This window comes from Halichondria panicea, chromosome 3, assembly GCF_963675165.1.
Source record: "Halichondria panicea chromosome 3, odHalPani1.1, whole genome shotgun sequence".
In the NCBI taxonomy this organism is placed as follows: domain Eukaryota; kingdom Metazoa; phylum Porifera; class Demospongiae; order Suberitida; family Halichondriidae; genus Halichondria; species Halichondria panicea.
In genome coordinates, this window is record NC_087379.1 from 6,203,738 (window position 1) to 6,222,174 (window position 18,437).

General features: G+C 41.9%; 2 protein-coding genes and 1 pseudogene across 3 annotated transcripts; all 3 read left to right on the forward strand.

Moving 5' to 3' along the window:
- The first annotated feature begins 37 nt into the window (after positions 1-37).
- Positions 38-6,731, forward strand: LOC135333891 (tripartite motif-containing protein 3-like). Of its 2 annotated transcripts, XM_064528916.1 has the most exons (8): positions 38-214; positions 283-347; positions 668-1,203; positions 1,492-2,434; positions 2,585-2,650; positions 2,898-3,041; positions 3,111-3,153; positions 4,209-6,731. In XM_064528916.1, exon 8 carries the CDS (start codon positions 4,257-4,259, stop codon positions 6,480-6,482), a length of 2,226 nt encoding a protein of 741 aa, XP_064384986.1. In that variant the 5' UTR covers positions 38-214; positions 283-347; positions 668-1,203; positions 1,492-2,434; positions 2,585-2,650; positions 2,898-3,041; positions 3,111-3,153; positions 4,209-4,256; the 3' UTR covers positions 6,483-6,731. The 2 variants fall into 2 exon arrangements, with proteins under 2 accessions (XP_064384986.1, XP_064384987.1); XM_064528917.1 differs by lacking the exons at positions 38-214; positions 283-347; positions 668-1,203; ... (2 more) ...; positions 2,898-3,041; positions 3,111-3,153 and adding an exon at positions 3,160-3,990.
- Positions 6,732-9,738: 3,007 nt separating this feature from the next.
- LOC135333011 (RING finger protein nhl-1-like) lies at positions 9,739-12,261 on the forward strand (annotated as a pseudogene).
- Positions 12,262-14,760: 2,499 nt separating this feature from the next.
- Positions 14,761-17,543, forward strand: LOC135332950 (tripartite motif-containing protein 2-like). The gene is made up of 2 exons (XM_064527885.1): positions 14,761-14,826; positions 14,990-17,543. The coding sequence occupies exon 2, from the start codon at positions 15,037-15,039 to the stop codon at positions 17,260-17,262; it is 2,226 nt and encodes a 741-aa protein (XP_064383955.1). The 5' UTR covers positions 14,761-14,826; positions 14,990-15,036; the 3' UTR covers positions 17,263-17,543.
- The last annotated feature ends 894 nt before the right edge of the window (positions 17,544-18,437 follow it).

Sequence of the window (18,437 nt, forward strand, 5' to 3'; positions counted from 1 at the left end):
TATGACATGAATTCAAACTCTGACCTTCCATGCAGTCAATGCATGCATATTAATTTTTGATTCTTTTAAACTGAACTAGCTTCTAGCCTCATGCATACTGATGGTTCAGTGGATGCTAAGAAGAGCACAGTTATAGTCAAATAGATGGACAGAAGGTTCCTTCCGATCTATGTGTTTGTGTGACAGTGTGCCCTCCATACGTACCAATACAATAGTAAGGGAGGAACCTTAAAACTTTTGTCATTGTTTCTAGAACTATTATTGATTATTGATTGTTTCCAGGCTCTTACGATATTTGTGCTTGCCAAAGTTGACCTGGCGGAGAAGGGTGGAGTCAAACAAGACAGGTGAGTGTGTGTGACCAATCAGATTGATGCTATATAGTTTGACCCTGCAGATGCTCTCAATTCTGAATCAATGGTCAGTTGTTCCCGATAATTAAAGGCCCTTGGATACTATGCCCTGGTTACCGGGAGAGGTATCATATCTTTCCCTGCATTGTACACATGCATGTGAGGTAGGCAGCTAGATAGCTGTAGGGGGGGGGGGGGGGGGGGGGGAGGAGGGGACTCACTGGAATAGTTTGGACAAAGTAGTCTCTCTCGTACCAGAACATGTATATGTGTTCTGCCTACTCTACATGGTGTATACTGTAAATATAATGCAGGAATGGTATGCTGAGAGAGTCCCAGCTGTCCACACGTAACATGGTGACGGCTTTGATGGAGGAGTTTTGGAAGATGGTCCGGGGGTCCATCAACGATCAGGCACTGCACTTCAAGAGTGAAAGTTGTAGCTAGTAAATGATTGCAGAGTGGTACTGCAGACACATGCATGCAGGTAGTGTATGTTATGAAGTGATGTGAAAAGAGTTGCGTAGTCATACAAGTACTATTTGTGTGGGTGTGTCTGAGGTGTGGGTGTGTATATATACCTGATGCACAAACTTGTGCTGGTCCCAGGTCTGTACCGTAGATTATTGGTCAATATTCACTGAATTTTTCTAGTGTACATACTTTATTTTTCCGGAGGATCGAGGTTCTTTGTATAACATATGCTCTTTACTCGAATACAGCTCGGCGGTACAACCTAGAGGCTGAGTGGCGTAATAGCATTAGGTACCCTGTGGGGAGAACACTGGACAGAGACGACCTCTTTGAGTTGGGTAAGGCGGACATCTTGACCAAGGTCGCCAGTTTGCAGGTGAGGGGATACTGTGTAGTTCAGTTTTTAGTAATGTGGATAATAATGACTCACGGCAATAACACTTTGCACAACGGACACACACACACACATACATTCAATATAATATCATATAATTATATGACTCAGCTTCTTATACTATCATGGTACAGTACATTGCACATGGGGGGGGGGGGGGGTGGTAAAAAGGTAAAAAGGTAAAAAGCTAAACTCACCCTGGGCCATAGCCATCGATAGCAATGACACAGTGATAATGGACCGCATCATGTGAGTGTGTTCACATCCCAGGGAGCCTACATTACCACGTTTGGTGGGCAAGGAACGAAAGAGGGACAGTTTAATATCATTTATGGACTCTCTATTGATCGCAATGACTCTGTTGTTGTATCCGATCAAGACAACGGGCGACTGCAGATATTCTAACGAGATAAGTAGTTAAACCATTATAGTTAGACTAACTGTATATAGTTAGTCCATATATTTCACGATATGACAGTAGCATTTTTGGACTCTCTATTGATTGCAATGATTCTGTTGTTGTGTCCGATCAACAGGCGACTGCAGATATTTTATTATGTGGTTACGTCAAATCATTAACTTTATTGGTTAATGTAGAAATTGTTGTTATTATTTGTGTATGCATTCTGTATAGTTTGATTTAACTGCGTTCAAACTCTGACGTACATATAGAACTAGCTTCCAGCCTGCATGTTTTTATCCTACAGATACAGCCATGCATAGATTGTCTGTACTAGCTGTTTGTTTGTGTGGACCTTCAAGATTTACACAGCCTCCCCCTCATGTGACAATACCTCTCTCGAATACATGTAGTCTGTTTTTTTTTACTACCGTAATTTGATGAATGAGGCAATTGAATTACGATCATGTTGCTGGCATTATAGATCTCATGCAATATACAGAGACTCTGTACTAAGCTAAAACATTGGCATCCCTCACCCCTTTGACTCGCCAAATCGGCTATAAATTCAGCACCAAATTTTACCTGCTATACGGCATTGTTGAAGGAATTAAAACTATTGTCTTGATTTCTAGTCTGTCTTTCTTTTTCAATGCTCTCGTACAATATTCGTAAGTTGACTTGGTGCAGAGAAGGATGGAGTCAAACAATACTGAATGTGAGTGTGTGACCAATCAGATTGATGCTGATTGCCCCTGCAGATGATCTCAATTTTGAATGGCCAATGATACTATGCCGCAGTTACTGAGAGAGGTGTGTCATAGGAATTTTAGTTTATATGAGCAATGTTCTAAGCAATTATGAGTGTGTGTGTTCTTGTCATTATGTACGTGTGCTGTAAGTGTGTATAGTGTTTCTTTGTGTAGGCTATTGTCAGTTTGCCGTGTTTCTTTGCTCGTACAGTTGGGAGGGCATTGATGAGATACAGAAGTACGAGGGAGACTACTTTGCTCGCTCCAAACTATTCCAGTGAGTCCCCTCTTCCCCCCTAGCTATACAATTAGCCTATGCTTTTTTGCTTATAAAATGAAGTGAAAAAAGTCGTACAAGCACTGCATGTGTGTGTGTGTGTGTGTGAGGTGTGTGTTGGGGTGTATGTGTATCTGAATTGTGTAGTATACCGTATAGCGCGAAATTTTTCGAGGCACTTAAATTTCGTAGAATGGCCTCTAAAAACATTTCGTTGAATAGCAGTTAAGAACAACTGTACATGTAGGATTGCTAACCCAGGGATCATCAGTGTGAGTGTCATGTGACTGCACTCAAGTCACGTACGTGACTATGCCGGTGTATCCGTACAGACTGTGACCACTGGTATAGGCGGTATGGCCGTTAACAAAGAGGTTATTAAAATGTGCAGGTGTGTTGTGTGTGCATGTGGATATGTGTAGTGTGGAAGGTGTAGTAAGTAATTCCTGTTCCTCCACAGACAGTACATGCAGAATCCGAACGCCATCAGCATGTGCATACAGGTAAGTGCTGTAGTTGAAGCTTATGGTTATGGTGCCCCTGAGTGCTACCAATATAACTACCCTTATAGATAACCTATTATTATAGTCTTCGAAGTTGGTAGTTCCGTCTTACGCAAAGTCTACCCTCAGATAAACAACTGCGCTTCTCTCTCTCAATTCACAGAAGTATAATAGCATTATTAATTCTTCATAGTACGTAGCTTTTCTACTACTGCCTCCTATTAACCTAACTTTCTCAAGAAAGATTGTTTGTGCTCTGAAACAGCTTCAAAATGCTAGGTACATTGTAGCAATTTCAACATAAAATGTAAGCTAATACTAATCTGAGACCTGATACTATAATAATTTATACAGACAGAGAAAGACTAGCGATTGCAACAGTATAATTATAAGGAACTACTCATTTCTATCTTTTACATTTGTACAGTGCATGTACATTGATATCAAAGGGTGATATTGAAAGCACGTTGGCATATGTACTGTATAGCGGGAAATTTTTATGGGTGCAACATTTCGCGGGCAGAGCAGTTAACGCTATGAAAAATCCGGTATTTCACATGCAAAGCTATTGGTGGGTGTGATTTCCTGGCATTGAAACGCGAATATTGAAGAACCCACAACATTTCTGCTGAGATCTGTGGTCAATGCATGTGTTTTCGCACACTCGAGTTTGTAGTTGTCTTTAAAATACATGTGAACGTAGATAAACGTTTATAGGATGTGTGATATGAAACAATCATGGTTGCTATGAATATTGTTGCATGCTCATATTTGACATAATTATGGTGAACCCCACCCATTCTGTTCTGAATGTCCTCAATCAGTCAACAAAGAATTGTGAGTTAATCCCTCAAATGTGCATGACCTGTACTCTATATATGTATGCTAACAGACTTTGTATTAGGACAGACTAGTTCTATAATTATATTGACTTTGTTGTGTGTGTATTAATTTAATATGTAGACTATTTGTACCAGGAGTACATGAATACATGTACTCCTGTTTGTACATATAGATAAATTGACACAATAATGTTTGCCGATGTTCCCTCACAGATATCGCCCAGTAAAAAATCTTACAGCATTCAATAAATTCCCAAAGCCATGGCTGAGAGAGTGACTACGAAAGAAGCTCTCAAGAAACTCGATGCTCAACTCGAATGCTCCCTTTGTCTTGACACTTTCAAGCAACCGAAACTCTTGCCTTGTTTTCACGTATTTTGCAAGTCCCCGTGTCTGGAGAAACTAGTGACCAAGGATGGACGCTCCCTCACTTGTCCCACCTGTCGACACATTGTCCCACTATCAGAGAGGGGAGTGACTGGACTGCAATCAGACTTCCACATTGACCACTTGTTTGAGATACAAGATGCTTTCAACAAGGCCGAAGACGAAAATGATACAAACTGTGGCAACTGTGAGAATGGCAAAGCCACTGGATATTGTAACGACTGTGGAGACTTTTTGTGTGATGAATGTCAAGCTGCTCATAAGAAAATGAAGTATCTACATAGTCATAAACTAATTTCGCTGGATGAACTCAAAGCTCAAGTGACTAGCCTGATTCCCCCTAAGAAAGCCGTCCCCCATTGCCACAAACACTCGGGGAATAACCTCAAGATATACTGCGATACCTGCTCCACTCTCATTTGCACGGACTGCACCATTCGACTCCACAAAGACCACAACTACGACCTGGTGGCTGATGTGCTGACCAAGCACAAGGAAGAACTTGTCTCCAGTCTCAAACCAGTCAAAGAGAAGCTGGACATCGTGCAACAAGCTCTGAAGGACTTTGACACAAGAGCCAAGGCAATCCACGATCAGAGGGCCACGATTGAAGCCAACATCCACAAGGAGATTGACGAACAACATCGATTGTTAGACCAACGAAGGGCAGAACTTGTAGGAGAGCTAGAGATGCTGACTCAACAGAAGCTGAAGGATCTGGCAGCACAGAAGGACCAAGTGGAGATCACTCAAGTGAAACTGACCAGCTGTCTGGAGTACGCTGAGGGTGGTCTCAAAACAGGCACAGATGGTGAAGTACTAGAAATGAAATCTTCCGTTCTCAAGAGAGTTAAACAGATCACTGCGGAATTCGAATCAAATGCTATTCAGCCAGAGACAAAGGCTAACGTGGAACTAATCACTAAAGGAAAAGAACCTCTCCAAAAAGCTTGTCGAAATTTCCTAGAGGTTGATCACAGTGGATCATTCAGCTTAGAGAACAGCCACATGACAGGAGATTGTCTGAAAAATGCTACCTCTGAAGAAACAAAAACTTTATCCTATCAAGGAATGACCAAAAATAACAAGAAATTCAAAGACAAACTTAACCTCAAAGCTGAACTTGTGCATATCGAGAGCAAAGACAAATTGAAATGTGAAGTGATCAAGCAACAACATGGCCAACACAAGGTCAACTATCGCCCTGTGAAACGAGGAAAGCATGAACTACACATCACTGTCAATGGGGACGCAGTACGAGGCAGTCCATTCCCAATAGCTGTAGCCCCATCACCACAGAGCTTCCTCAAGCCTTCCCAAGTTGTACGAGGTTTGAACAAGCCACGAGGCACTGTCTTCAACAGTAAGGGACAGTTGGTTGTTGTTGTTGAAGGAGCTACTGTCTCTGTATTGACACCAAAGGGTGAGAAGATACGATCGTTTAGACAGCTGAATGATGCGCATGGAGTAACTGTGGACAAAGACGACAACATCTATGTAGTGGAGCCTGACAATCATTGTGTGAATAAGTTTTCGTCTGACGGAGAGTTTGTGGCAGCTGTTGGTAGTCAAGGCAGTGGTAACCTTCAGTTTCTTTACCCAATTGGTATCTGTTATAACAGAAGAGACAACAACCTGTATGTGCCTGATAACGGAAACAACAGAATACAAGTGCTCTCTACTGATCTGAAATTTGTACGATGTTTCGATACACTTGGCAATGGGAACGGACAATTACAAAACCCACTGTATGCAACATTTGATAGTTCCAACAACCTCTATGTGACTGATTACGTTAACGATCGAGTACAAGTCTTCACTGCTGAAGGTAAATTCCTGAGAGCCTTCTCACAAAAAGCCAACGGTCAGAAGTTAAGTAATCCTCGAGCCATAGCCATCGACAGCAGTAATACAGTGTACGTCAGTGAGAATGGACCGCATTATGTGAGTGTGTTCACGTCTCAGGGAGCCTACATCACCACATTTGGTGGACTAGGATCAAAAGAGGGGCAATTTAATCAAATTTCCGGACTCTCTGTTGATCGCAATGACTCTGTTGTTGTGTCCGATCAAGTCAACGGGCGACTGCAGATATTCTAATAGGATAAGTGCAGTCAAGCCAAGAACGGACTGTGTTTGTAGATTTAATAGCGTTAATAATTTGTTTAATAGCGTTAATAATTTGTTAGTTGCGTTGTTATTAATGGAACATCTTGAAATAGTTGTTACGAAGTTTTTTTCTATGTTTGTAGCCTATGTTTCTATTGAACTCTTGGACCATGCATATGTTTGTAGCTTAAATAGTGCACTTGCGGCCTATTGTGAAATCTAATTTTGTTCTCGTTATCAGCTGTGCGATTTTTTTGTGAGTGAATGTTTATTCAGCACAATCGCGATTATTTCATTTAAACTTTATAATACTCGAATACAGCTCTGCGGTACAACTTAGAGGCGTATTGTAATGTACCCTGGGGGGAGTACAAGCACATACGTAGGTATGAAATTACTAGTAATAAAAATGTCCGTAATACTAAACCTTCTCTTTGCTTGTAATGCTAACACTTTGAACGGAGGACTGTGTCACTGTGAGTCACTAGAAATAATTATATAGCAAGGTTTTCAGCATAGTTGCTAGCTGATTGCAATAATAAACAAGCTGGCGCTGTGCTAATGCCTCTCGCCATGTTTTTGCTTTCGCTGAAAAGTATTAGAGTGTTATATTAGTTTCTATAATGAATTTTATATTAAAGTTAGCTTATCTATATAAAGTCACTGAGAAGAAAAGACTTATTTACATGCATCTATTGTTGTATTATGTGGCTTACCAGGACCTCAAGAAAGAAGAAAATTGATTCTTCCAGGATCTGTGTAGTTCAGTGTATATAATATCTAAGAAGAAAAGACCTGTGCACATGCATATTGTTATCTATATTGTTATATGGTAGTGTTTTGTGGCTTACCAGGCCTTCAAGACAAAGATGATTCTGCCAGGAGGTCTTGGATATTATTTCTCACACATGGGGAATGAGCGCGCATGCGCATTACATCCACAGGAATAATTAAAGGGTGTGTCCAAAGAGATCAATTTTCACAAATGGCTACTGCTAGCTAGCTGTTTTAACAGATATTTTCTGAGTATTGTAGCTAACAAAAAGCTAGCGCTTTAGTGCAAGGCTAACTCATATGTTGAATAGAAAGTTTGTGCGGACAGATGATGCTATAAAAGATTCTGAAGAGACTGCAACAGCCTTCAATGTGAATCAAACTAGCCATAACTCGAGAAAGAAGCTTTAGTTTGCTAATCCACGAATCAAAATCCAAGAGAACGTGGCTAAAAGCCTATAGAAGCTGTTAGCTTTCGTCGCATTGCAACCGTTGAGCAGTTACAGCTGGAACAGACACACACACAGACACACACGTACACACACTCAGCTTTACCGTATCCCTCGTGCGGCTACGCCTCGAGGCATAACTACAATCCTTGCTATATACCCACTGTTCAATTATGTCTAATGCATATTAGTGAAGTACTAATACACAACAAACACACACACACTTACAGGTGGTGGTGGTTGGAGACCAGAGTGCTGGCAAGACGAGTGTCCTCGAGATGGTTGCTAATGCTCGTATATTCCCACGGGGAGGAGGGGAGATGATGACTCGTAGCCCCACCATGATTACCCTTAGCGACGGACCAGAGCGTGTTGCAATGATCTATCTATTAATGTCAGCCAATGACAAGTTTGAAGTACATACACACCATGCACACATGTACACCTACGTAGATCCCAAATGCTCTAAACATTCATCTACATGTATGTGTTGTCTCTCCTTAAAAAATGGTATGTATGACTGTATATTATTTCTGTCAGCACTTTATTTTTACTGGTACATTTACTGCGGTATTGTAAAATTTGGTTCATGGCATGCATGTACATCGATCCACTGCATGTAAATTGTCTCTGACATTCATAGCTATATTCATTGGTACCCGTACAAGACATTATAGTGATGTAACGTGACCATGTACTCTCCCAGCCCACAGGTGTATGACCTCACCAAGGAGGGGAACCTTCGTAGCCTTTGCACTGAGATTGAGCGTCAAATGAGGGCCAGCGTCCAATCAGGGAAGACCGTGACCTCTTAGCCCATCTCCCTCACCGTGTACGGACCCCATCTCAAGAGAATGGTCCTGGTCGACCTCCCAGAGATCATTAGTGTGAGTGTCATGTGACTGTACACTCAAATCATGTGACTGTGTGTATTCGTACAGACTGTGACCACCGGTATGGCAATTAATTCACCATTCACGGTAGTATTATTAATTCTTCATTTTAATTATTGTTATCACATAGCCTATAGTGCTTTTGTACCACTGCCTCCTCCATGTATTAACCTCTGTACCCACTTTTTACTCCTATTAACGTTCTCAAGAAAGCTTGTTTGTGCTCCGAAACAGCTTCAAAATGCTAGGTACATTGTATCTATCAACTTCAATTTCAACTCACTATAATTATGTACTATCATGGTACACTGCACATCAGGGAGGGGGCGATGTTCTGTAAAGTGAAACAATGTGCTTGATAACTCATGCATGCAGTTAGTGGTTTAACTGTGTGTGTTTATGCTGACTAGCAATTGCAACAGTATAATTATAAGGAACTACTCATTTCTATATTTTACATTTGTACAGTGCATGTACATTGATATCAAAGGGTGATATTGAAAGCACGTTGGGATGCACCGTATAGCGGGAAATGTTCGTGGGTAAGAGAGGCCTTGGATCGAGGCTAATCTGTGCTATGATCCAGTTAAAATGTGCTAAGCCTATAAAATATGTCCTACACTGTATTTGTGCTGTTTAGTTTTTTAGAGGTGACCGTGCAACAGTACAATTGAACGTACATGACTGTGTTCAGAATAGTTCATTGTGAAACAACGAAGAAACTGAAGAGCACCTCAGAATGTCAATCTACGTATAATGCTTGCACTTGACTGTGGTTAGGTCAATGTGAATTTACGCACACTCGAGTTTGTGGTTGTCTTCAAAATACATGTGAACGTAAATAAACGTTTATATGATGTGTGAACAATCTAGATGTATGAATATTGTTGCTCATATTTGACATAATTATGGTGAACCCCACCCATTCTGTTCTGAATGTCATCAACAAAGAACTGTGAGTTAATCCCTCAAATGTGCATGACCTGTACTCTATATATATGTATATGCTAACAGACTTTGTTTTAAGATATGTATAACAGACTAGTTCTATATAAATTATTGACTTTGGGTGTGTGTATTTAATATGTAGAATCTACAATAATTTTTGCCGATGTTCCCTCACAGATATCGCCCAGTAAAAAACCTTTAATAAATTCTCAAAGCCATGGCCGAGAGAGTGACAACAAAAGAAGCTCTCAAGAAACTCGATGCTCAACTCGAATGCTCCCTTTGTCTCAACACTTTCAAGCAGCCAAAACTCTTACCTTGTTTTCATGTGTTTTGCAAGTCCCCGTGTCTGGAGAAACTAGTGACCAAGGATGGACGCTCCCTCACTTGTCCCACCTGTCGACACATTGTCCCACTGTCAGAGAGGGGAGTGGCTGGACTGCAATCAGACTTCCACATCGACCACTTGTTTGAGATACAAGATGCTTTCAACAAAGCTGAAGACGACAATGATACAAACTGTGGCAGCTGTGAGGATGGTAAAGCCACCAGGTACTGTAACGACTGTGGGGACTTTTTATGTGACGAATGTCAAACTGCTCACAAGAGACTCAAATACACAAGGAATCATAAACTAATTTCGCTGGATGAACTCAAAGCTCAAGTGACTAGCCTGGTTCCCCCCAAGAAAGCCATCCCCCATTGCTCCAAACACTCGGAGAATGCCCTCAAGATATACTGTGATACTTGCTCCACTCTCATTTGCATGGACTGCACCATTCGTCTCCACAAAGACCACAACTACGACCTGGTGGCTGATGTGCTGACCAAGCACAAAGAAGAACTTGTCTCCAGTCTCAAACCAGTCAAAGAGAAGCTGGACAGTGTACAACGAGCTCTGAAGGATTTTGACACAAGAGCCAAGGCAATCCACAATCAAAGGGCCGCGATTGAAGCCAACATCCACAAGGAGATTGACGGACAGCATCGACTGTTAGATCAACGAAGGGCAGAGCTTGTAGGAGAGCTAGAGGTGCTGACTCAGCAGAAACTGAAGGATCTGGCGGCACAGAGGGACCAAGTAGAGATCACTCAGGTGAAACTGACCAGCTGTCTGGAGTACGCTGAGGGGGGTCTCAAAACAGGCACAGACGGTGAAGTACTCGAAATGAAAACTTCCGTTCTCAAGAGAGTCCAACAAATTTCTACTGAATTCGATCGAAACACAATTCAGCCAGAAACAAAGGCTGACATGGAACTGATCACAAAAGGAAAAGAACCTCTCCAACAAGCTTGCCGAAGTTTCCTAGAGGTTGATCACAGTGGATCATTTAGCTTAGAGAACAGTCACACGACAGGAGATGGTCTGAAGGGTGCTACAACTGGAGAAACAAAAACTGTATCGTTTCAAGCAAAAACCAAGAGTAACAGAAATGTCAAACGCAAATTCGACCTCAAAGCTGAACTCGTGCGTTTGGAGAGCAAAGATATATTGAAATGTGAAGTGATCGATCAACAACACGGCCAACACAAGATCAACTATCGCCCAATGAAACGAGGAAAGCATGAACTACACATCACTGTCAATGAGGACGCAGTACGAGGCAGTCCATTCCCAATAGCTGTAGCCCCATCACCACAGAGCTTCGTCAAGCCTTCCCGAGTTGTACGAGGTGTGAACAGACCACGAGGCACTGTCTCCAACAGTAAGGGACAGTTGGTTGTTGTTAAAGGAGCTACTGTCTCTGTATTGACACCAGAGGGTGAGAAGATACGAACGTTTGGACAGCTGAATGATGCGTATGGAGTGACTGTGGACAAAGATGACAACATTTATGTAGTGGAACATGGTAATAATCGTGTGAATAAATTCTCGTCCGACGGAGAGTTTGTGGCAGCTGTTGGTAGTCAAGGCAGTGGTAACCTTCAGTTTAGTAGCCCATTTGGTATCTGTTATAACAGAAAAGACAACAACCTGTATGTTCCTGATCAGTGTAACCACAGAATACAAGTGCTCTCTACTGAATTGAAGTTTGTACGGTGTTTCGGTACACCTGGCAATGGGAACGGACAATTAAAAAACCCACTGTATGCATCATTTGATAGTTCTAACAACCTCTATGTGACTGAGTACACTAACCATCGAGTACAAGTCTTCACTGCTTCCTGAGAACCTTCTCACAAAAAGCCAACGGTCAGAAGTTGAGCTCACCCTATGCCATAGCCATCGACAGCAGTGACACAGTCTACGTCAGTGAGAATGGACCGGATCATGTGAGTGTGTTCACATCTCAGGGAGCCTACATCACCACGTTTGGTGGGTCAGGAACGAAAGAGGGACAGTTTAATGGCATTTTTGGACTCGCTATTTATTGCAATTATTCTATTGCTGTATCTGATCTGAACAACGGGCGACTGCAGATATTTTAGATTCTGCAGTCAAGCCAAGAACTTGAAGTGGACTGTAGGTTTAATAGTGTTAATAATGTTTAGATGCGTTGTAATTCATTTGTGTTCTATTTTGAAGTATGTAAATGTTAAAAAGTTTATTGCTATGTTTGTAGCCATGTTCCTATTGAACTTGGACCATGTTTGTAGCTTGAATAAGTGCACTTGCAGCGTGTTTTGAAATCCAATTTTGTTCTCGTTATCAGCTGTGCGATTTTTTGTGAATGTTTCAGCACAATCACGATTATTTCATTCAAACTTTACTTGTTTTTTAACTCGAATGCAGCTCTGCGGTACAACTTGAGGCTGAGTGTCGTAATGCACCCTGGGGGGAGTACAAGCACATAAGTAGGTACAAAATTTGTGATTCAGTGTTTAGTAACGAGAATGTGCGTAATACCGTATAGAGCGAAATTTTCGAGGCACTTATATTTCATGGACTGGCCTCTAAAAGCATTTCGTTGCACAATGTTCGCAGAATGACTGCATGCTTACCGGAAGCCACGTCTTTAAATCTTTGCACGTTATAGCAGATAATTCCATGGACTTAATTTTCACGAAATCCACGAAAATTAAGCCCCTCGAAAATTTCGCGCTATACGGTATCTAACCTTCTCTTTGCTTGTAATGCTAACACTTTGAGTGGTGGACTGTGTGAGTGGATGCCACTAGAAATATAATTATAGCAAGGTTTTCAGTCTATTTCAGTGCTAGCTAATAAACTACACGCCTTCAATTAAGGCTTGCTACCCACTGTTCATCACATTCCCTAGCCCAATGTCTAATGCATGTTAGTGAATTACTCACTAACTGAACAGACACACACACACTTACAGGTGGTGGTGGATGGATACCAGAGTACTGGTAAGACAAGTGTGGTGCATGGAGATTGTGCTCGTATATTTCCCACGGGGAGGAGGGGAGATGATGACTCGTAGCCCCACTACCCTTAGCAACAGACCAGAGCGTGTTGCAATGGTCTCTTTATTAATGTCAGCCAATAAACTACATACACACCATGCACACATGTACACCTATACGTAGATCCCAAATGCTCTAAACATTCATCTACATGTATGTGTTGTCTCTCCTTAAAAATTGGTATATAGAGTATTTCTGTGTTTAACTCAGCACTCTATTTGTACTGGTACTTTTACTGTGATGCTGTACAATTTGGTTGATGGCATGCATGTACGTCAATCTATTGCATGTAAATTATCTCTGATATTCATAGCTATATAATAATTTCATTGGGTACCCGTACAAGACATTATAGTGATGTAATGTGACCATGTACTCTCCTAGTCTCGCGAGCAGACGTGGGAGGGAGGGAACGTTCCCTCTAGGACAAGTCTGCTCGCGAGACTAGTACTCTCCCAGCCCCCAGGTATATGACCTCACCAAGGAGAGGGACCTTTGTGCTATCCCCACTGAGATTGACCGTCAGATGAGGGTCAGCGTCCAATCAGGGAAGACCATGAGATCTCACCCCATCTCCCTCACCATGTACGGGCCCCACCTCAAGATAATGGTCCTGGTCGACCTCCCAGGGATCATCAGTGTGAGTGTCATGTGACTGTGTGTATTTGTACAGACTGTGACCACCGGTATGGCCGTTAACACAAGAGAAGATATCATCAAAATGTGCAGGTGTGTTGTGTGTGTGGATATGTATAGTGTGGAAGGCGTAGTCAGTAATTCCTGTTCTTCCACAGACAGTACATGCAGAATCCGAACGCCATCATCATGTGCATACAAGGTAAATGCTGTAATAGTTACGGTGGCCCTGAGTGCTCAATATTACAGTTCATTTAGCTACAGCCTTTCGAAGTTGGTAGTTCTGTCTCACGCAGAGTCTACCCTTAAATAAACAACTGCACTTCACTCTCAATTAATTCACGGTAGCATTATTAATTCTAATAATTATTATTACGTAGTCTATACCACTGCATCCTACATTTTGCTCCTATTAACTTTCTCAAGAAAGCTTGTTTGTGCTCTGAAACAACTTCAAAATGCTAGGTACATTGTAGCTATCAACTTCAATTTCAACTCACTATAATTATGTACTATCATGGTACATTGCACATCAGGGAGATGTTCTGTAAAGTGAAACAATGTGCTTGATAACTCATGCATGCAGTTAGTGGTTTAACTGTGTGTGTTTATGCTGACTAGCGATTGCAACAGTATAATTATAAGGAACTACTCATTTCTATATTTTACATTTGTACAGTGCATGTACATTGATATCAAAGGGTGATATTGAAAGCACGTCGGCATGTATAGCAGCAGGAAATTTTTGTGGGGTGCAAAACTTCGTGGATAGAGCAGTTAACGCTGGGATAAACTCCCACGCACCGGTATTTCACATGCAAAGCTATTGGTGGGTGTGGTTTCCTGGCATTAAATACCTGTGCTATGATCAAGTTAAAAATAATGTGCTAAGCCTATAATAATTATGTCCTACACTATTTTTGTGCTGTTTAGTTTTTTGGGTGACCATGCAACGGTACAATTGAACGTACATGACTGTGTTCGGAATAGTTCATCGTGAAACAATGGAGAAACTGAAGAGCACCTCAGAATGTAAACCTACGTATGATGCTTGCACTTGACTGTGGTTAGGTCAATGTGAATTTAGGCACACTCGAGTTTGTGATAGTCTTCAAAATACATGTGAACATAGATAAACGTTTATATGATGTGTGAACAATCATGGCTGCTAGATCTATGAATATTGTTGCATGCTCATATTTGACATAATTATGGTGAACCCCACCCATTCTGTTCTGAATGTCCTCAATCAGTCAACAAAGAATTGTGAGTTAATCCCTCAAATGTGCATGACCTGTACTCTATATGTGTATGCTAACAGACTTTGTATTAGGACAGACTAGTTCTATATTGTAATAATTATGTATTTGTACATAATAGATCTAGAATCTATTTGACACAATAATGTTTGCCCCATGTTCCCTCACAGATATCGCCCAGTAACAACCTTACAGCATTCGATAAATTCCCAAAGCCATGGCCGAGAGAGTGACAACAAAAGAAGCTCTCAAGAAACTCGATGCTCAACTCGAATGCTCCCTTTGTCTCGACACTTTCAAGCAACCGAAACTCTTGCCTTGTTTTCACGTATTTTGCAAGTCCCCGTGTCTGGAGAAACTAGTGACCAAGGATGGACGCTCCCTCACTTGTCCCACCTGTCGACACATTGTCCCACTATCGGAGAGGGGAGTGGCTGGACTGCAATCAGACTTCCACATCGACCACTTGTTTGAGATACAAGATGCTTTCAACAAGGCCGAAGATGACAATGATACAAATTGTGGTAACTGTGAGAATGGCAAAGCCACGGGATACTGTAACGACTGTGGAGACTTTTTGTGTGATGAATGTCAAGCTGCTCATAAGAAAATGAAGTATCTACAGAGTCATAAACTAGTTTCGCTGGATGAACTCAGAGCTCAAGTGACTAGCCTGGTTCCCCTCAAGAAGGCCGTCCCCCATTGCCCCAAACACTCGGAGAATGCCCTCAAGATATACTGCGATACCTGCTCCACTCTCATTTGCACGGACTGCACCATTCGTCTCCACAAAGACCATAACTACGACCTGGTGGCTGATGTACTGACTAAGCACAAAGAAGAACTTGTTTCCAGCCTCAAACCAGTCAAAGAGAAGCTGGACATCGTGCAACAAGGTCTGAAGGACTTTGACACAAGAGCCAAAGCAATCCACAATCAAAAGGCCACGATTGAAGCCAACATTCACAAAGAGATTGACGAACAACATCGACTGTTGGACCAACGAAGGGCAGAGCTTGTAGGAGAGCTAGAGATGCTGACTCAGCAGAAGCTGAAGGATCTGGCGGCACAGAGGGACCAAGTGGAGATCACTCAGGTGAAACTGGCCAGCTGTCTGGAATACGCTGAGGGGGGTCTTAAAACAGGCACAGATGGTGAAGTACTCGAAATGAAATCTTCTGTTCTCAAGAGAGTCCAACAAATTTCTACTGAATTCGATCGAAACACGATTAAGCCAGAAACAAAGGCTGACATGGAACTGATCACTAAAGGAAAAGAACCTCTCCAACATACTTGCCAAGATTTCCTAGAGGTTGATCACAGTGGATCATTCAGCTTAGAGAACAGCCACACGACAGGAGATGGTCTGAAAGGTGCTACAAATGGAGAAACAAAAAGTGTATCCTTTCAAGCAGTGACCAAGAAAAATAAGAAATTCAATGTCAAACTCGACCTCAAAGCTGAACTCGTGCGTTTAGAGAGCAAAGACAGATTGAAATGTGAAGTGATCAAGCAACAACATGGCCAACACAAGATCAACTATCAGCCTATGAAACGAGGAAAGCATGAACTACACATCACTGTCAATGGGGACGCAGTACGAGCAAGTCCATTCCCAATAGCTGTAGCCCCATCACCACAGAGCTTCGTCAAGCCTTCCCGAGTTGTACGAGGTGTGAACAGCCCACGAGGTACTGTCTTCAACAGTAAGGGACAGTTGGTTGTTGTTGAAGGAGCTACTGTCTCTGTATTGACACCAGAGGGTGAGAAGATACGAACGTTCGGAAAGCTGAATAATGCGTATGGAGTGACTGTGGACAAAGACGACAACATCTATGTAATGGAGTGTAGCAGCAATCATCGTGTGAATAAATTCTCATCCGACGGAGAGTTTGTGGCAGCTGTTGGCAGTAAAGGCAGTAGTAACCTTCAGTTTAATAGCCCATTTGGTATTTGTTATAACAGAAAAGACAACAACCTGTATGTGCCTGATCAGGGTAACCACAGAATACAAGTGCTCTCTACTGAACTGAAGTTTGTACGATGTTTCGGTACCATAGGCAATGGAAACGGACAATTACAAAACCCATTTGATGTAACATTTGATAGTGCCAACAACCTCTATGTGACTGATCATGGTAACCATCGAGTACAAGTCTTCACTGCTGAAGGTCAATTCCTGAGAACCTTTTCACAAAAAGCCAACGGTCAGAAGCTGAGCTCACCCTATGCCATAGCCATCGACAGCAGTGACACAGTCTACGTCAATGAGAATGGACTGGATCATGTGAGTGTGTTCACATCTCAGGGAGCCTACATCACCACGTTTGATGGGTCAGGAACGAAAGAGGGACAGTTTAATAGCATTTATGGACTCTCTATTGATCGCAATGACTCTATTGCTGTATCTGATCTGAACAACGGGCGACTGCAGATATTTTAGATACTGCAGTCAAGCCAAGAACTTGAAGTGGACTGTGTTTGTAGGTGTAATAGCGTTAATAATGTTTAGCTGCGTTGTATTTCTAATGTGAATATTTTGAAGTATGTAAATGTTACAAAGTTAGTTTCTATGTTTGTAGCCATGTTCCTATCGAACTTGGACCATGTTTGTAGCTTAAATAAGTGCACTTGCGGCGTATTTTGAAATCCAATTTTGTTCTCGTTATCAGTTGTGCGATTTTTTATGAATGTTTCAGCACAATCGCGGTTATTTCATTCAAACTTTACTTGTTTTTTAACTCGAATTCAGCTCTGCAGTATAACTTGAGGCTGAGTGGCGTAATGCACCCTGGGGGGGGGGAGTACAAAATTTGTGGTTCAGTGTTTAGTAACGAGAATGTGCGTAATACCGTATAGAGCGAAATTTTTGAGGCACTTATATTTCGTGGACTGCAATGCATGGCCTCTAATTAAAAGCATTTCGTTGCACAATGTTCGCAGAATGGCTGCTAGCCTCGTACTCGTGAAGTGGGAAGTGCGGCCTGGGATCGAGGCTAAATGGCTGCATGCTTATACCGGAAGCCACGCCTTTAAATCTTTGCATGTTATAGCAGATAATTCTAATTAAAGAACAATTTCTGTGGACTTAATTTTCACGAAATCCACGAAAATTAAGCCCCTCGAAAATTTCGCGCTATACGGTATCTAAACCTTCTCTTTGCTTGTAATGCTAACACTTTGAGTGGTGAACTGTGTGAGTGGATGCCACTAGAAATATATAGCAAGGTTTTCAGTCTATTTCAGTGCTAGCTTATAAACTACACGCCTTCAATTTAGGCTTGCTACCCACTGTTCAATGCATTCCCTAGCTCAATGTCTAATGCATGTTAGTGAAGTACTTACTAACTGAACAGACACACACACACATGCAGTGACACTTGCAGGTGGTGGTGGTTGGAGAAAAGAGTACTGGCAAGACAAGTGTGGCGCGTGGAGATGGTGCTCGTATATTTCCCACGGGGAGAAGGGGAGATGATGACTCGTAGCCCCACTACCCTTAGCAACAGACCAGAGCGTGTTGCAATGGTCTCTCTATTAATGTCAGCCAATGATAAGTTTGAACTACATACACACCATGCACACATGCACACCTACGTAGATCCCAAATGCTCTAAA